At 48.6% G+C, this 17,097-nt stretch overlaps 1 protein-coding gene and 1 pseudogene across 1 annotated transcript in view; one reads left to right on the top strand and one right to left on the bottom strand.

Annotated features, from left to right (window-relative positions):
* Window positions 1-6,570, top strand: part of LHFPL4 (LHFPL tetraspan subfamily member 4) — a 45,344-nt gene extending 38,774 nt beyond the window's left edge. The window contains exons 3-4 of the mRNA XM_066352033.1: window positions 1,314-1,550; window positions 4,734-6,570. Of these exons, the coding sequence (XP_066208130.1) occupies window positions 1,314-1,550; window positions 4,734-4,834 (338 nt within the window). The 3' untranslated portion in view covers window positions 4,835-6,570. The remainder of the gene's footprint in view (window positions 1-1,313; window positions 1,551-4,733) is intronic.
* Window positions 6,571-15,412: 8,842 nt separating this feature from the next.
* On the bottom strand, window positions 15,413-15,606 carry LOC136382532 (translation machinery-associated protein 7-like; annotated as a pseudogene).
* Between the last annotated feature and the right edge of the window lie 1,491 nt (window positions 15,607-17,097).

Here is a 17,097-nt window from a genome sequence, read left to right on the forward strand (position 1 = left end):
GTGCTCAAACCGGCAAACTCGGGGTTTTGAACCTGGGTGCTTCACATCCCAGTCCAACACTCTATCCACTGTGCCACCGCCTGGTCAGGCTCGTGCTTTCTCGTTTTCTCTCTCTCTCTCTCTTTTTATCTTTTGCTTTCCCACAGCCATGGCTGGATTGGTTTGAGCAAGTTGGCCTGGGCGCTGAGGATGGCTCTGTGGCCTTCCCTTCAGGCTAGGGGGGGGGGCTCTGTTGCTAAGCAACAGAGCAACGCCCCAAAATGGGCAGAGCATTGTCCCCTAATGAGCTCGCCCTGTGGATCCCAGTCTCATGCATGCGGGAGTCTCTTTTTGCCTCCCCTCCTCTCACTAAAATTAAAAAATAAAATAAAACCCACCCAGTGGGCTGGTGTGCAGTCTTTGGGTTTCAGATATAGTAACCCAGTCACTGGCAGGTGCAGACACTAAGAGGGCTACATCAAACTACAGTCAGAGGTCATGTGGCCACCAGCACTGCGAGGGGAGGGGCAGAGGGGAGGCTGGTCGGCTCTAATCGATTCTCTGGCGTGTGCCCGTCACAGTTACCAGAGAAATGTGAGGTGCTGACTGGCTCACACTTGAGTCCCATCCATTAGGCTAACACTGGGAAGAACTCTAGAGAGTGACCAGAGTGGGGCACTAAATCCAGAGAGAGAGGGTGCCAATGAAGGAACCAGCAGGGGTCCATTTTGATTCAAACACTCTCTTAGCCTTGACCCTTCTCCCCTCATCTGAAACCAAGCCCCTGCCTCCCCAATTATTTCCTTATTTGTGGTTATTATTTTTATCATTATGACTAGTTTTAATGATAGTAACAGCTAACAGACTCATCCCAGGCTGTTCTCTGAGCACAGTACTCAACTGTGTGAATGAGAACATATTACCAGCATCTTGACAGAAAGGAAAATGGCACGCAATAAATATTTGTTGAGTGAACAACCTAAATAAATGAATAAATGGTGATGAGGATGGGAGAGGATAAGCATAGCCAAGATGCTAAAGGGAGCTATAGTAGGTTTGCTATTTTCTCATATTTCCAGGAAGACTTCCTGGAGGAGGAGTTCATTTGAGTGGGGCAGCAAAGGGAATTATGGGTTCCTGAAAGCTTCTGCTCCCAGAGGCAGTATGTCACCACAGGCCCTAGAGTCTCTGTAACCCACAGGAATCAGTTCACAGGCTCTTGGGTTTATGAGTGGAGTGAAGAGGGTTCCTGGGGGTCCTCGGGCTCTGAGGAGTAATCATCCCCTTCTCTCTTCCTTCCTGACTGCGGCGGGCTGGGCCTCGCGCCCCCTCAGCTCTGTGCCTCGTGCTGGGCTGCATGATCTTCCCGGATGGCTGGGATGCTGAGACGATCCGGGACATGTGCGGAGCCAAGACCGGGAAGTACTCCCTGGGGGACTGTTCGGTGCGCTGGGCGTACATCCTGGCCATCATCGGCATCCTCAACGCCCTCATCCTCTCCTTTCTCGCCTTTGTGCTGGGCAACCGGCAAACAGACCTGCTGCAGGAGGAGCTCAAGCAGGACAACAAAGGCAAGTGTGCGTTTCCACTCCCGGGGGGCGGCCGCGAGGTGGGGGCGGGGGAGGTGGGAGTGGGGGCTGTGCCTGGACGGCTGGGCAGCTCAAAGTCTATAGTGAAGCATAAACTGAGAATGGTACACACAGTACGAACACCTTGAAAACAATTTGACATTATCCCTCTGAGCCAAACATCTGTGCGCCTGTGACCCAGCAAAGCCACCTGTGAGTATAAACCCATGAGAAACGTTTAAGAATGCTCTTACAGCAGTTTCAAAATAGCAGACAACTAAAAACAACCTAAATGGCCATCGACAAGATAAATGGTGATGTAATCACATCACAGAATTGTTCATAGCTGAAAGTGAATGAACCTCAGTTATAAAAAGAGAATGGGTACTTGCTGGAAACATACTGTTGGGGAGGGGGGTGGGGAATCAAGTTCTAGAACGTGATACAGTCAGGTTTTTACTGAGTGCAAAAACCAAGCACCACTAACCAATGTATAGCTTAAACATACATATATTTATGGTAATACTGTTTTTTTTTAAGCAAATAAATGAGAAATATAAATGGCAGGATGATGGTTATATGTCTTTGGGATGGGATGGATGGGGGAAGCCAGGAGTAGGAGATGGCGGGCAGGTGGGTGTGCACACATTATTGGTAGAGTTACAGTCTTAAGTGGTGCTTTATACCTAATATATTGCATGTATTATATATTGTCTATTGTATTTATCAAGTAACATTAAAATACAATAAAGAAAGAGATTACACATAAGGCCAGAGCCTCAGGGGTCACCACTGTTGTCAGTGCCAATGTGTGTGTCTTCAAACCAGATCTGTCCCTTTAAAAAACAGAGAGTAGGCCCTGGCAGGTTGGCTCAGTGGTAGGTGTCAACCTGGTGTGCAGGAGTTCCAGATTTGATTCCCGGTGGGGCACACAGGAGAGGCGCCCATCTGCTTCTCCACCCCTCTCCCTCTCCTTCCTCTCTATCTCTCTCTTCCCCTCCCGCAGCCGGGAGCAAAGTTGGCACGGGTGCTGAGGATGGCTCCATGGCCATCCGGGTGGATCTCAGTCGGGCGCATGCGGGAGTCTGTCTGACTGCCTCCCCATTTCCAACTTCAGAAAAATATAAAAAACCCCTAAAAAACAGAGAGTAGTGTTAAGCGCTAATATGACATAGGGCAGGTAGCATTCTAAACACGCCCTCCTCAGATCACTTTTTGTGCTCCATTCAGGAGCATGTCATAAAGATCTGTCGTTATCATTTCGTGGAGAACCATCTTGCCCTTTTGTGTGTGTGTGTGTGTTTTTCTGAAGTTGGAAATGGGGAGGCAGTCAGACAGACTCCCTATGCGCCCGACCAGGATCCCCCTGGCATGCCCACCAGGGGGCGATGTTCTGCCCATCTGGGGCGTCGCTGTGTTGCAACCAGAGCCATTCTAGCGCCTGAGGCAGAGGCCACAGAGCCATCCTCAGCGCCCGGGCAAACTTTTTGCTCCAATGGAGCCTTGGCTGCGGGAGGAGAAGAGAGAGACAGAGAGGAAGGAGAGGGGGAGGGGTGGAGAAGCAGATGGGCGCTTCTCCTGTGTGCCCTGGCTGGGAATCAAACCCAGGACTCCTGCACACCAGGTCGACGCTCTACCACTGAGCCAACTGGCCAGGGTTATCTTGCCCTTTTTATCCAATGCTTAGCATTACATAAAAAAAGGAACTGTACTTTCTTATCATTCTCCTTTTAGGAACTATTAGTGAGGTTTCCAGGTTTTTACTATTATTGGCAATGCTACAATGGACATCTTAGTCTGTGTCTTCTTATATATTAAGTATCTCCTTGGGGTTTTCCAAAAGTGAAGTTGCACACTTACAATTGAAATGATAGAGCCAGATAGCTCTCCACAGGAGGCTTGGTCTTTTGGTCCAGGAGTCCACCTTACCCCGAGCAAGGGGAGACACTGCATGGCGTCAGTGAACAGACCCCATCTGTCTAGGTGTGCACTGTCTGCCATAAGAAATAGTAGTTGTTTTCATAGTCACAACCTTTCTTGAGCTGTTAGTATGAGCTGGGTTTACGTTTAGCACTTTCTTATAATTATATTCATCTCTTGGAGTTTCTCATCTATAAAATAGGAATAATGGTGGTTTCTCATTTGGTAGGAGTTTAGTATTGTGGTGGAACCCTTGGACTATGAAGGCAGATTGTCTTATTTGTGTTGGGAGCAGGCTGAGCTAAGAAGTGACTTCACCTCCTTGAGCCTGTTTCCTGCACTTCATAAAATGAGTGTGGTGAGAACATACCACCTTCTAGGGCTGTCCTGTGAGGAAGGTTCTGCTTATAAAGGGGCACGTGGTGAATGCTCAGGACAAGCTGCCATTCCTCGTGACTCTCCATTAGGCAGGCATCTTGACCACCATGTTACAAATGAGAAAGCTGGGGTCTGAAGAGGTCCAATCACTTGCCCAGTCACCTAAGTGGCGGAGCCAGAATTTGAACCCATCCCAAGTCCAAAGGCCATGCTCTTGCCCACTGCCTGCCCTTTTTTTAAGCCCCTCCTGGGCTGTTGCTAATCTAAGCTCTGAGCATCCGGCCTCTGGACACCCTGTTGCCCTGTGGTTTCTGTGGTATTGGTATGAAGTCAGGGCCTGCCCTCTGATGGCAGCTTTTAGAAGTGCATGACTAAGACGGCTATCTGCTCTTTCTGAAGGGGATGTGACTAGTGTGAGGTGAACCCAAACAGCGTCCTCTCCTCCCTCCCCAAGCACCCTAATAGCTCAGTGTTACAAGTGATATTAGTGTCCAGGGATCATTATTCCTCACTAAGATCTCAAGATGAGTGAGCCTTACAGATCAGTTCTAAGCCAATTTATAACAAAATAAATTGTTATAATTCCCAGCATTTAGTTTGTGCCAAACACTGCAGAGTCCTTAGCTGGCTTCTTCCTGTCTTTCTGACCCTCAGCAGCACCTTGTGAGCGAGGCTTTCCTGCCCATGCAGATGAGGAAGTTGGGACTCAGTGATGTCAGATGGCATGCTCAAGACCATCCGTCTAGGCAGAGGCCTGGTTGGGATTTCAGAGCCTGTGCGGCTCACTCCTCTGCCCAGCTTTGCCCTGAGGATTGGCCGAGGAGTGGAGCCCCAATGCCCTGGTGGTCTCTGACTTTCTCCAATTCTCTCTCTCTCTCTCTCTCTCAGATTTTGTGAGCTCTACAGTAAGCTCCGTGTTGCGGCCAGGGGGTGATGTCTCCAGCTGGGGAGTTCTCCCCTGTCCTGTCGTTCACTCCCAGGGACCCTGAAGGCCAGACTCACAGCCCAGGAACTGATCTGCCCTCAGCGTGTCCCGCCTCTTGTCCTCTCACCTTCCATTCAAGCTCTGAGGGAAGACCCAAATCTCGGACTGACTTCTCATCTGCTACCGCCAGCCAGCTCCAGACTTTGAAGAGAGGTTGGGGCGGGGTGTGGCCTAGGGGAGGGGAGAGGCCCTGCAGACCCTGGGACGGCCTGATTCTGTCCCTCCCTCACCTGACCCAAGGGAGCCGGACATCCCTTGGGGTCTCCTTTCCTCCCCTGCCTGGCCTGCAGTCTCTGGGAGAAGGAGGCACCCCAGGGCCCCTCAGTCTGGGTGTGGCTGCCTGGCCTTGTCCTTGCCTCCTCTGGTCCCTGTCTCCGCAGAAAGAAACATTTTCAAGACACTGCCCCAGGGCTACCAAACTCTTTCCTACTTTTTTTTTTTCCCCCACGATGGTTCCATCACATCTGTGCAGAGCTCCAGGTGTCACCAGCCTCCTCAGCGCCACTTGGCTCTCGCTCCAGGGTGCTCCCGGCTCTCCCGGGGGAGCCTGAGCTGCGCCAAGGGAGATGGCGAGCGGGGCCACGAGGGCCTCCCTGTACCGGCGCCTTGCTCGGCCCAGGTCTGAGAAGAGACAGACGGGCCCCGGGCCGACCGCAGGAGCGGCCTGAACTCTGGGCGGCTGGGGCCGGCCTGGCCTCTGCTGGGCCGACGCGCCGCTGACTGGACCCTTGACCCGGCCTGTCTTGTACATACAGACTCCTTGGCCCTGTTGTTAGGGTTGGAGGTTGGGGAGGGGGCCTAACCGTGGGGCGTCAGGGGAGGCATCATTCCTCCTCCCCTTCTCTTTCCACCTGACCCTGGCATTTGCTAAGGGCAGAGACTCTCTTGCCTCTTTGATACTTTTCTGCATAACTTGAACTTGCAGGTCACCTCTGAACAGGGTACCCCTGTCCCATCCCCAGGCCTTGTAACCCTGTCCCCACCTCTTTCTCCTCCTTGCCCACCTCTCGCCTTGCGATACGCCCAGGGTCTGCAGCCCGATGGGCAGTGCTTGGAGCCGAGGCATGAGTGTGTGTGCGTGTGTGTGTGTGAGCGTGTGTGCGTGTGTAAGTATGGGGCACAGATGGGGGGTCTTCTCTCTCCCTCTCTTCCCACTGTGGGGAGCATCTCCTTCCCGTTTGGCAGGGAGCAAAGAAGGGAGACGGCAGGTGTTTCTGGACCCCCCGCTGCACATGGACCTGGGGGCAGAGCCATCTGGCCCAGCTTGGACAGCCCCTTTCAGGCCCTCGCTCAGGCAGCAGCTGGGCTTCCTCCGGTGTGCCTGCTCCTTCTGGGGTCCCGGCTGCCGGGCCCACTGGGGAGGAGATTGCGGCCCCTCCACTTTGTCTTGTTGGCCTCAACCAAACGAGGGGAGAAAAGCAGCGAGTGCCATGTATTTGCCAAACTTATGTTCATTGCCACCCGACTGGGACTCGAGAGGGAGGGTGTCCGAGATAGACTGTAGAAGTCCTCTGCTGAGTCTCCTGTCTGGACCCTTCCTGGGATCGGATGCTGGGTCCTGGTAGGAGTCCTAAAACCTGGAGATTCCCAAGTCCTGGCCTCCTCTCCTTCCTCCTGTGCCAACACCTCCCTACAGTGTTCTACCCAGCACTGTGCCCCTCTCTCTCCTGCTCCTGCTGAGCCCTGTACTGCAGCCCCTGCTGGGGAAGGCCCAGCAGGCTGCCTGCGGGTGGGGCTGGGCCCCAGGGTCCCAGGTGGAAGGGGAGGGGGAGGGAGGGAGTGGGGGGCAGACCCAGCCAAAGCCCGGTATGGAAAGGCTGCAGAGACAGGGCAGGAGCAATGGTCAGGAATGGGGAGAAGCTAGAGGTGGAAGAAAACGACAGACAGGAGAGAGGGAGAGGTAGAGAGAGCAAGGAAGAGAGGGATCCTGAGAGATCTAGAAATGGAGACAGGAGAGAGAAAGTGAACAGAGGGGGACCTAAGAACCGAGAACCTGGGGTGTTGCAGGGGAGGGGACTGGAAAGATGGAGCGAAGACTAGGGCTAAGGAAGGAGGCTGGTGGGGGAGGAGAGGAGGAGGATTAAGGTGATAGGATGCTGAGGAATGGGAAGCAGCTGCTTGTGTGCACTGTGTGAGGGGACCCCCGGGGGCCACCAGACCTGTGCCTTGTGGAAAGGTTAGAACCTACCCCCTCAGAAGCCAAGGACAGGGGCCCAGGCAGCCAACGCCTTCACTTCAGGGGAACAGGCCAGATGATTGCTGAGTGAGTTCGCGCCACTCAGTGCGTGAGTGGTAGGGCCGAGGGAGGCCAGGTCCCTTTGGGGCAGTCTGACAGTATGTCCGTGTCCAAATCCACTCAGCCAGCTGCTGCCCTGGCCAGAGTTTCAGGTTCAGAAAGCAGAGTTGGGTGGGCTGAGGAACACTAAGGTAACACAGGGAAGGGAAAGACGGAGGAGTTGGGGCCAAACCAGAGCTCTGTCCCTGAGGCTTCAGCAGAGGTGGGAGAAGGGCAGGGGCTCCAGGGGACACTGGGATATGGTCTGCATGGCTTCTGGGAAGAGGAAGCCAAAATGGGCAGGGGACATTTGGGGAATGCCCTTGCCCCAGGCAGGCATTGGGATTTAGCCTTCACCAGGAGACGGGAGCGGAGAAAATGTCTCTTGTGCTCTTGGTCCCTGAAAGCTGAGCTTCGAGCGGGTCTCTGAGGGGCCCTCCCCTGACTATGACAGGATCAGAGGGGCGTGGCACTCCCGACTTTCTTCGCCCTGCTCTGGGGACCCTTTCAGGTGAGGCCGAAGTGACCACAACCTAGAAGTGGTTCAGAGCGCTGCTTGGTGAAGTTCTGGGTCCTTGGGATGTGAAAAGTTGACTCTTTGGGAACCAGTAGCCCTAGAGGAAAACATTGTTTTCCTGAGAGTGTGAGGACCAGGAGTAGAAGCAAGATCCTTTCATGCCTGAAATAGCCCAGACGTTGGGAGCTGTGGGGGAAAAAATTCCTTGGCCTTCTTCTGAGATTCCTGCTTGGACCCAGGGGAATCCCCCTTCTCCAGCTTCCAGTGTAAACTGAGAAAGGGAGACTCTCTTTGGAAAAGCTGGGATATTCCCAGCTGAGAAACTTCCACAGGCCCCTGCCTGGCTCAGGGCTAGCCTTTGGGTGGGACTGCAGTTTCCTGATTAGGGAACAAGGGAGCCACAGTCCTTCCCAGAGCTCTGACCAGCAGACCTCAGAGGGCCAATGCTGTGTGTTTTAGGGTAGCTTGGTGTTGTCTACACCTCATTAGTCAGTTCTGTCTGAATGTGTCCTCACTGTCCATCGTCTGATTCGGGAACACTTACTTTGGTCCAGATCCCTTCTGCTGCTGCTGGATTTGAGCTTCAGTACAGGTGGAATGATGTTCAAATAAAGAAACACTTTATATCACCCATGCTGGCTTCTCCTTCTCTGAGTGGGCCTCCAGGGAATCAAGAGGGGTGAAATTCAGCCTAATTCTTTGCCCCAGGTTTGGCTACATATTAACAGAGCTGTACTATTGTGGCTGAACTGGGTAGTTTATTTTCCCACCACATGAAGTCTGGAGGTAGCCAGACCATGACCACTCGGGCCCATGGGGTGATCAGGAGCCCAGGCTCCTGTCTCTCAGTGCCCCCCTTTCAGTATTGGCTTCCATCCTCAAAGATACCTCAGCCCCAAATGGTTGCTGGGCCTCTAGTCACTTGGTCCACATTTCATGTGAAGGAGACTGCTGGAAATCCTGTAAGACTATCACAAAGCAGACCTAGCTGAAATGTAGTCTGTTAACTGGGAACTTTGCCACCCCCAAATAAAATTGGGGTTCTGTTACCCTAATTGTAGGAGAGAATAGATGGAGCGGGCAGCTGGCAGTCTCTGCACGTGCCTGACTGCGTAGGTTTGACTTTGGACTTAGTACTCTAACTAGAGCAGACAAGGCTCCACCCTTTCTGCCTGTGTGGCCTTGGACAAGCCCCTTCATCTCTAAGTCCCCACTGAATCAGTGTGGATGCCATGATCTTGGGGAAGTTGTAAGGAATAGTGTGGGAGTGTATGTGGCTTGCTTCATGGTGTCTGCCACACTGTTACATGCCCCATATGGCAGTTATGTTTACTACAATTTTTGCACTTTGGAATTATGTGCACTCAGTACAGACTAAGCACTTAAAGAACAAAAACAGAGACCCTGGTGTAATGGTCAGTTTAGTTGGGGAGATAACACATGAAAATGTAATATTTGCTAGGTACAGGGTATTGTGTGCCCTGGGTAGGGATGCTTTACATGGCTTTTGGAGGGGTCGGTAGAGCTGGGGACAGGCCAGGCTCACGTAGGATGAACAGGACTTAGGCAGGCAGGGATCAGGAAAGCCATTTGTGAGGGAGCAGGCAGCTTTAGGACAGAGATGAAGGTAAGGAACCATGGTCTGTGCAGACAACCAAACGCTGAACTGTCAAGTGTGAGTCTGGGAGGGACAGAGACTCATCTGAAGAGACAGGTAAAGGCCAGATAATGACAAAGCTCCACACCCAGGAGCAATGGGGAGCCATGGAAGGATTTTAAGCAGCAAAAGGACAGGACTAGATTTGCATTTCAGAAAAAAATTACTCTGGTTGCAGCATCAGGGGCCTGAATTAGAGGGAGATGATTTTAACGAAAGGGAGCTAGGCAGTCCAGCCAGAAGCAAGGTGGTGGCCGGGTCCCTGAGAAGTAAGATATTTGATATTTAGGAAGTAGAATTGAGGACACTTGGAAACAGATTGACCGGGGGGTGAGGAACAGAGAGTGGCATCCGGAGGACAGTTAAAAATGAAAGTGTGCCAGTTAGCAAGGGAGCACGATGATGAGTTCAGCGTGAGATGCACTACGTCTGAGACGCATGTGGGGCAGCCTGGTGCTGTTTCCCAGGAGTCCTCCTGGCTTACAGGGATTGGACAGTCGAGAGAAAGATCTGGACCGGAAGCACGAGCATACAGGTAATGGCCAAAATGTAAAGCACAGGTGAGCTTGCTCTGGGTGACTGGTGTGGAAAGACCATGGGGCTATGGAATGCTGGAAAACACATATGAAGGTCAGAAAGATGGATGTCCAGAAAAAGAGGACAGTGACAGACCTGTGAGGCCCGTGAGCAGGTACTGTCAGGGAAAGCAAGGTTTTCGAGTTCAAGGGAAAGAAAGGGCAACTGCTCAGGTGGGGCAGAGGTCTGAAATTCAGAACTAAAAAATGTGTCCACTGGATTTGGGAACAATGAGGCCACAGTTGAAGAGCATGTTGAGAGGTGGGTGAGGAGAAGCCAAACTGAGGTCTGTTCAGGGAGAGAGTGGGAGGCGACTGAGGGTCATTTTATGAAGTGCAAATTGTAAGGGGAAGTGATTGGAATTCATTCAGGAAATATTACGTATGCACAGTGACCTAGCAGTGGACAAGAATCAGCATGTAATCTAGAGGAGAATGTGGGATTTCTTTCTTTAAATATGGAAGAGTTCTGAATGTCCATAGGTCATGGCCAATAAGAATTTAAAGATAAAGAAAGGATGACTAATGAAAGAGGAGAGAAAGTCTTTCCTTTCGAGTAAAGAGCAAGGTTTAGGGAGCCCTCGTTTGATGGCATCCTTTTTCTCAGGGTACCAGGGGGCAAGATTAGCTACTCAGAGAGAAGGGAATGGGCAGAGGGTTTGAGGAGAGTGGTGAAAGTTTGGGACAGTTGCTAAGGAGGCTATTAAAAGATAAAGATGGAAAACCATGAGTTTGTGATTGCACCAGCAGACAGAAGAGGAGGCACAGGGAAGGCTGGCGGTAGATTGAGAGGTGCAAGGTAAGCCGAGCATCTTCAGAGAGTTTTAGAGATCCACCGTGAGATCTATGGGTACGGAAAACAGCCCGGAACGGGACAGCTAGATGGAGGAAATGGAGGAACTAAGGGACTCAGGTTTCTGTGAAAGAGCCAGAAGGACAGGAGGTTGCGATTAGAAAGCTAAATGTTTGATCTGAAAATTCGGGGGAATTCTTGGAGACTTTGAGATGCAAATCACCCTGATTAGGATGTCCACCCAAATGGCAGAAATTGGAAAGAAGAGGAGTCAAAGTTATCCAAGAATCAAAGAGTCAGAATGACTGGAAGTTTGAAAGATGATGGCATTGAAGAGACTAAAAGTGCAATAACCAGATGTCTGCATCAGGAGCAGCAGGCATTCCTATCTGAGGGACAAGATGTGTTTGTCTGGAAACATTTGGGAAGAACCCCCATCAACAGGATGAGAGGAGGAAGCAGCCTCTGCTTTGAAGGGCTGCAAAGGAGGTGGTGTCTTAAGGAGAGAACTGTATTTCAATGCAGGGCAATAGACAACATGGAGGTTTGTCTATCAATGAAAAGACGTCTCTCTGAGTGACCCAAGAGTTCATGTGTAGACTTTGTTAATGTGATAGGCGGCTTCTAGTGTCTGGACATCAAATTGCATCAGGCTTGAAGTTTCTTTTACCTGAGCTTTTGGTAATAAAATACTTTGTTCTTCTCTCTAAAAAAAAGTGTCCAGAGAGCATGGCAGAAAGGACAATGGATAGAGAAAGAACCACATTGTAACAGTAAAGAACACTGTGCAGCCAGATGACACAGAGAACTCATTTTGAAAAGTTGGTAGATTTCACCGGACTCAAAGCTTCAAACAGAGTTCTACTGTGAAACCGCTTTCAGACCCACTTAGGGAGTGCAACAGAACCGGTGAGGCAGCCTGCTGGCGCTAGAACAGGTCTAGAGGCGTTGGAAAGTGCTTCCAGAGATGAACAATTATTATCTTGCTACCACTAGGACTCATGGATTTAAGCATATTTCATGTATTTGGTTCAATTACATTTACTATCCTGTTCAAAATGTCCCATCATTGGTCAGTAGAAGCCACTTTAAGTTGGTCTGAGTCTTTTAAACCTAACCATAATTACCTGATAATATCCTTGCTCTTGGTGTAACAAGATGTTCCAGACTGATATTCCACATTTCCTCCCTCAAAATCCACCACTTCTCTAAGAAGCCCGTTTCTAAGACTTTCTAGTTAACAGAGCTAAACACAGACACACAAAATTTACATATATATGGATAAGTGACCTATCTTAATAAAACACCTTATGAGTTAATACTGATACATGGAAGGTTTATCATCTTCTGAACATATGTAACCCCTTTCTCCCTACCTGGAGAATCCTGGTTCTCAAGAACATTGGATTCATCTGCTTTTCCCATGTTAAAACCTTCAGATATACTATCACCACTATGATTACTAAAAACATACTTTCTGCTTATTTTTTATAGTTATACTGCTATCTAAATGCCTAGATCACATAACACTTTTTTTTTTTTTTTAGGTGAGAGGAGGGGAGATAGGAAGGCAGATTCCCTGCATGTGCCGCAACCAGGATCCACCTAGCAACCCTGTCTGAGCCAATGTGCCAACTGAGCTATCTTCAGTGCCTGGGGCCACACTTGAACCGATCAAGTCACTGGCTGTGGGAGGGGAAAAGGGAGGGAGGGGTAAAGAGAGGGGGGAAGAGAAGAAAATAGTTACTTCTCCAGTGTGCCCTGAACGAGAATCAAACCCAGGATGTTCATATGTCAGGCCACTGTTCTATCCACTGAGCCACCAGCCAGGGGCACATAAACCACTTTATACTTCATTCTCTCCTTATATCATTTATTTAGTCTTAGTTCTGCATGTAGCTAACTATATAACTAACTCACCACCAGGCTTTATATTTCTTGGGATAGTTTGGTAGACAGAAGCTCCGTTTCTAACAGACTCCTAAGAAAGAGTTAATGGAAAGAAGCCCTGCCCCCCAGTTCTTGCAAGATGATTGAGAGGTTGCTATTACACTTGAAAGTCAATAGGATCTTGGCTCAGTCTATATTAACCCATTTTCTTTTGCTATAAAATGTTGCTGCCAACACTTACTTTTCTTTCCATTATAAGTAACATTTTTTGGGGGGGTCTACACACTCAAGATTTTTCCCTTTTCTTTAAACTCTAACAATTTCACTAAGATGTCTTTGTATTGGTCATTCTGGGTAGAATTTACTAAGTATCATATGAATATGTTTCAATTTGTAGTTTAAATTATTTCAGGAATGTTTTCTCAAATTGTAATTTTTGATATTTGTTTTGTTCCCTTGCTTTGTCTTTTATACACATGCTGTGTCTTTTTATTTTTGTCTGTCTTCTCTTTTTGTCACTTTCTTTAGAGCAGTTTTAGGTTCACAGAAAAATTAGGCAGAAAGTAGAGATTTCCCATTTTCTTCCTGTCTCATCCATGCAGTCTCCCACGTTATTAATATCCCCCATGGACGTGCATATTTGTTACAATTGATGATCCTATACTGACACATAATTTTGACCTAAAATCCAGTTTACATTAGGGGTTTGCTCTTGGTATACATTCTAAGGGTTTGAACAAATGTATGACTGTATCTACCACTATACACTGTCATACAAAACAGTTTCACCAACCAAATATTCTGTGACCTGCCCAATTCATTTCTCTTCACTAACCCTGGCAACTGATCTTTTTACTGCCCCAATAGTCTTTCATTTTCTAGAATGTCATCTACAGTCATGCACCGCTTAATGGCAGTAGTTATGCAATTTTGTCATTGTGCAAACATCATAGAGTGCACTTTCACAAACCTAAATGGTATAGCTTCCTACACACCTAGGCTTGCTCCTAGGCTACAAACATGTACAGCATGCCACCGAATAAGACAAGATTAAATCGAGCACAAGAGAAAACACAATAAAAGGATGCAATGAACCTTGGTTGGGTAGCTCAGTTGGTTAGAGCACTGTTCGGATGAATGCACCAGGGTTGCAGGTTCCATCTTGGTCTGGCCACATACCAGAGTCAACCAACAATTGCATCAATAAGAGGAATAACAAATTGATGTTTCTCAATCTCCCAGTAATCAATCAATCAATCAATCAAAACACAATGAACACAAGATGAACAAAGCTGCTGTTTTTGTTTTTGTTTTTTAATTTTTTTTTAACAGAGACAGAGAGTCAGAGAGAGGGTTAGACAGAGACAGACAGACAGGAATGGAGAGATGAGAAGCATCAATCATTAGTTTTTCATTGCGCATTGCAACACATAGTTGTTCATTGATTGCTTTCTCATATGTGCCTTGACCGTGGGCCTTCAGCAGACCGAGTAACCCCTTGCTCGAGCTAGCATCTTGGGTCCAAGTTGGTGAGCTTTTGCTCAAACCAGATGAGCCCGCGCTCAAGCTGGCACCTCGGGGTCTCGAACCTGGGTCCTCGGCATCCCAGTTTGACGCTCTATCCACTGCGCCACTGCCTGGTCAGGCAAAGCTGCTGTTGATGTAATACAGTGTATTGTTTTGCAGCAATTTTAAAAAAGATTTTATTTGTTGATTTTAGAGAAAGGACAGAGAGAGAGAAGGTGGAGGCTGGCATGGGGGGGTGGAGTGGGAAGCACTAACTCATAGTAGTTGCTTCTTGTATGTCCCTTAACCAGGCAAGCTCAGGGTTTCTTACCAGTGGCCTCAGCATTCCAGGTCAATGCTTTATCCACTGTACCACCACAGGCCAGGCATGCAGAAAACTTTTTATAAGTAGAAAAAACACACTGTAAAATAATGACAAACATACAGTATAGCAAATACAAAAACCAGTACCATAGTTATTTATTACTTATAAGTGTTATGTACGGTACATAAAATAGTCCGTGCTATACTTTACATCCCCGGCAGTGCAGTGGGTTGTTAATAACAGCATCAGCATGAACACAATGAGTACTACATTGCTCTACAATGTTAGGACAGTCACGATGTCACGAGGCAATGAAAAATTTTCAATTCCATTAGAATTTTTTCCCCTTTATTTATTTATTTATTTATTTTTTTTTGTTTTTTCCGAAGCTGGAAACGAGGAGGCAGTCAGACTCCCGTATGCGCTGACTGGGATCCACCCGGCATGCCCACCAGGGGGCGATGCTCTGCCCATCTAGGGTGTCGCTCTGCCGCAATCAGAGCCATTCTAGCGCCTGAGGCAGAGGCCACAGAGCCATCCTCAGCGCCCAGGCAAACTTTGCTTCAGTGGAGCCTTGGCTGCGGGAGGGGAAGAGAGAGACAGCGAGCAAGGAGAGGGGGAGGGGTGGAGAAGCAGATGGGCGCTTCTCCTGTGTGCCCTGGCCGGAAATCAAACCTGGGACCCCTGCACGCCAGGCCGACGCTCTACCACTGAGCCAACCAGCCAGGGCCCCTTTTTTCAAATGAGTTGGTTTAATCCCAGGTGGTACAGAATTTGGGGCAGCACAGGACTGAAGAACACACTTTGACAGGATTCTGGCTGGTTTACTCTGACCTCACAGTTAAGGTTGAAACAGAGTGATAAGAACTAGAGATGAGTGAGCCACTGCATGATGGTTGCTATTATTTTTTACAAATTTATTCTTAATTATACAATAGCCTCAAGACAGCATTTCATTCTAGCTATAGGTGGCAAAAGATGTTATGACAAGGAATCCAGATGTTCAAACAGGAATGGAATTGAGCCCCACACTCAAGGAACAGCTCACCTTTTGGCAGAGTTCTTAATTCCACCTGTGGTCAGAGGCCCTTCCTTGCGGCCTTCACGTTTAGCTCCTCGGGTTTCTTCTGCTCCTCCTTTTGCTTCTGCTTGAATTCCTTATCTTTCTTGTCCATCTCCTTGGCCTGTCTCTTGGACTGCTCCAGGAGCTTCTTCTTGCCACCTTCACGGCCAGACATGGCGCCTGCCACCCCTTCCCCAGACCCTGTCACCAGAAGCTCCCAATAGAATCTTAAGGGGCCACCATTGTATATGTGGTCTGTCATTAACTAAAATGTTATGCGGCATATAACTATTTTTTATTTATTCATTTTAGAGAGGAGAGAGAGATGGAGAGAGAGAAACAGAGAGAGAGAGAGAGGAGAGAGAGACAGGGGGGAGAAGCTGGAAGCATCAACTCCCATATGTGCCTTGACCAGGCAAGCTCAGGGTTTCGAACCAGCGACCTCAGCATTTCCAGGTCGATGCTTTATCCACTGCGCCACCATAGGTCAGATGGCATATAACTGTTAATTGCAACCATACAGTACTAACTTCTTTTACTACTAGTAATATTCATTAGACATTCTAACATGTTTTTTTCATGGCTTGATAACCTCATTTTATTTCAGCACAGAAGATTCCATTGTCTGGATGTATCAGTTTATCCACACACCTACTGAAGGATTTCTTAGTTGCTTCCAAGTTTCAGCAATTATTGATAAATTGCGGTAATCATCCATGTGCCAGTTTTTGTGTGGACATATGTTTCATCTTCTGTGGGTAAATACCGAGAAGTGCAAAGACTGGATAGTATGGTAAGAATATATTTCGTTTTATAAGAAACTGCCAGGTTATCTTCCAATGGCAGTACCATTTTGCATTCCTGTTGCTCCACATCCCCACCAGCATTTGGTGTTGTCAGTGTTTTGGATTTTGGCCATTCTAACAGGTATGTAATGACATTGCTGTATTGTTTTAATTTGCAATTCCCTAATGACATAGGATGTTGAGCATCTTTTCATATGCTTATTTGCCATTGGTGTGTTGTCTGTTCAGATATTTTACACATTAAAAAACAAAAAATCAACCTGATCAGGCAGTGGCATAGTACATAGAGCATTGGACTGGGACGCAGAGGACCCAGGTTCAAAACCCAGAGGTCCCCAGCTTGAGCATGGGTTCATCTGGCTTCTGCACAGGCTCACCAGCTTGAGCGTGGGGTCGCTGGCTTGAGCGCAGGGCCACTCGGTCTTCTGTAGCCCTCTGGTCAAGGCACATATGAGAAAGCAATCAATGAACCGCTCAGGTGCCAAAACGAAAAATTGATGCTTCTCATCTCTCTCCCTTCCTGTCTGTCCCTATCTGTCCCTCTCTCTGTCTCTCTGTCTATGTCACACACACACAATTTTTTTTGAGACAGAGAGAGAGAGTCAGAGAGAGGGATAGATAGGGACAGACAGACAGGAACAGAGAGAGATGAGAAGCATCAATCATCAGTTTTTCGTTGGACACCTTCGTTGTTCATTGATTGCTTTCTTCATAGGTGCCTTGACCGTGAACCTTCAGCAGATCGAGTAACCCCTTGGGTCCAAGCTGGTGAGCTTTGCTCAAACCAGATGAGCCCACGCTCAAGCTGGCGACTTTGGGGTCTCAAACCTGGGTCCTCCACATCCCAGTCCGACGCTCTA

The sequence above is a fragment of the Saccopteryx leptura genome, chromosome 10 (assembly GCF_036850995.1).
Source record: "Saccopteryx leptura isolate mSacLep1 chromosome 10, mSacLep1_pri_phased_curated, whole genome shotgun sequence".
Classification (NCBI taxonomy): Eukaryota; Metazoa; Chordata; class Mammalia; order Chiroptera; family Emballonuridae; genus Saccopteryx; species Saccopteryx leptura.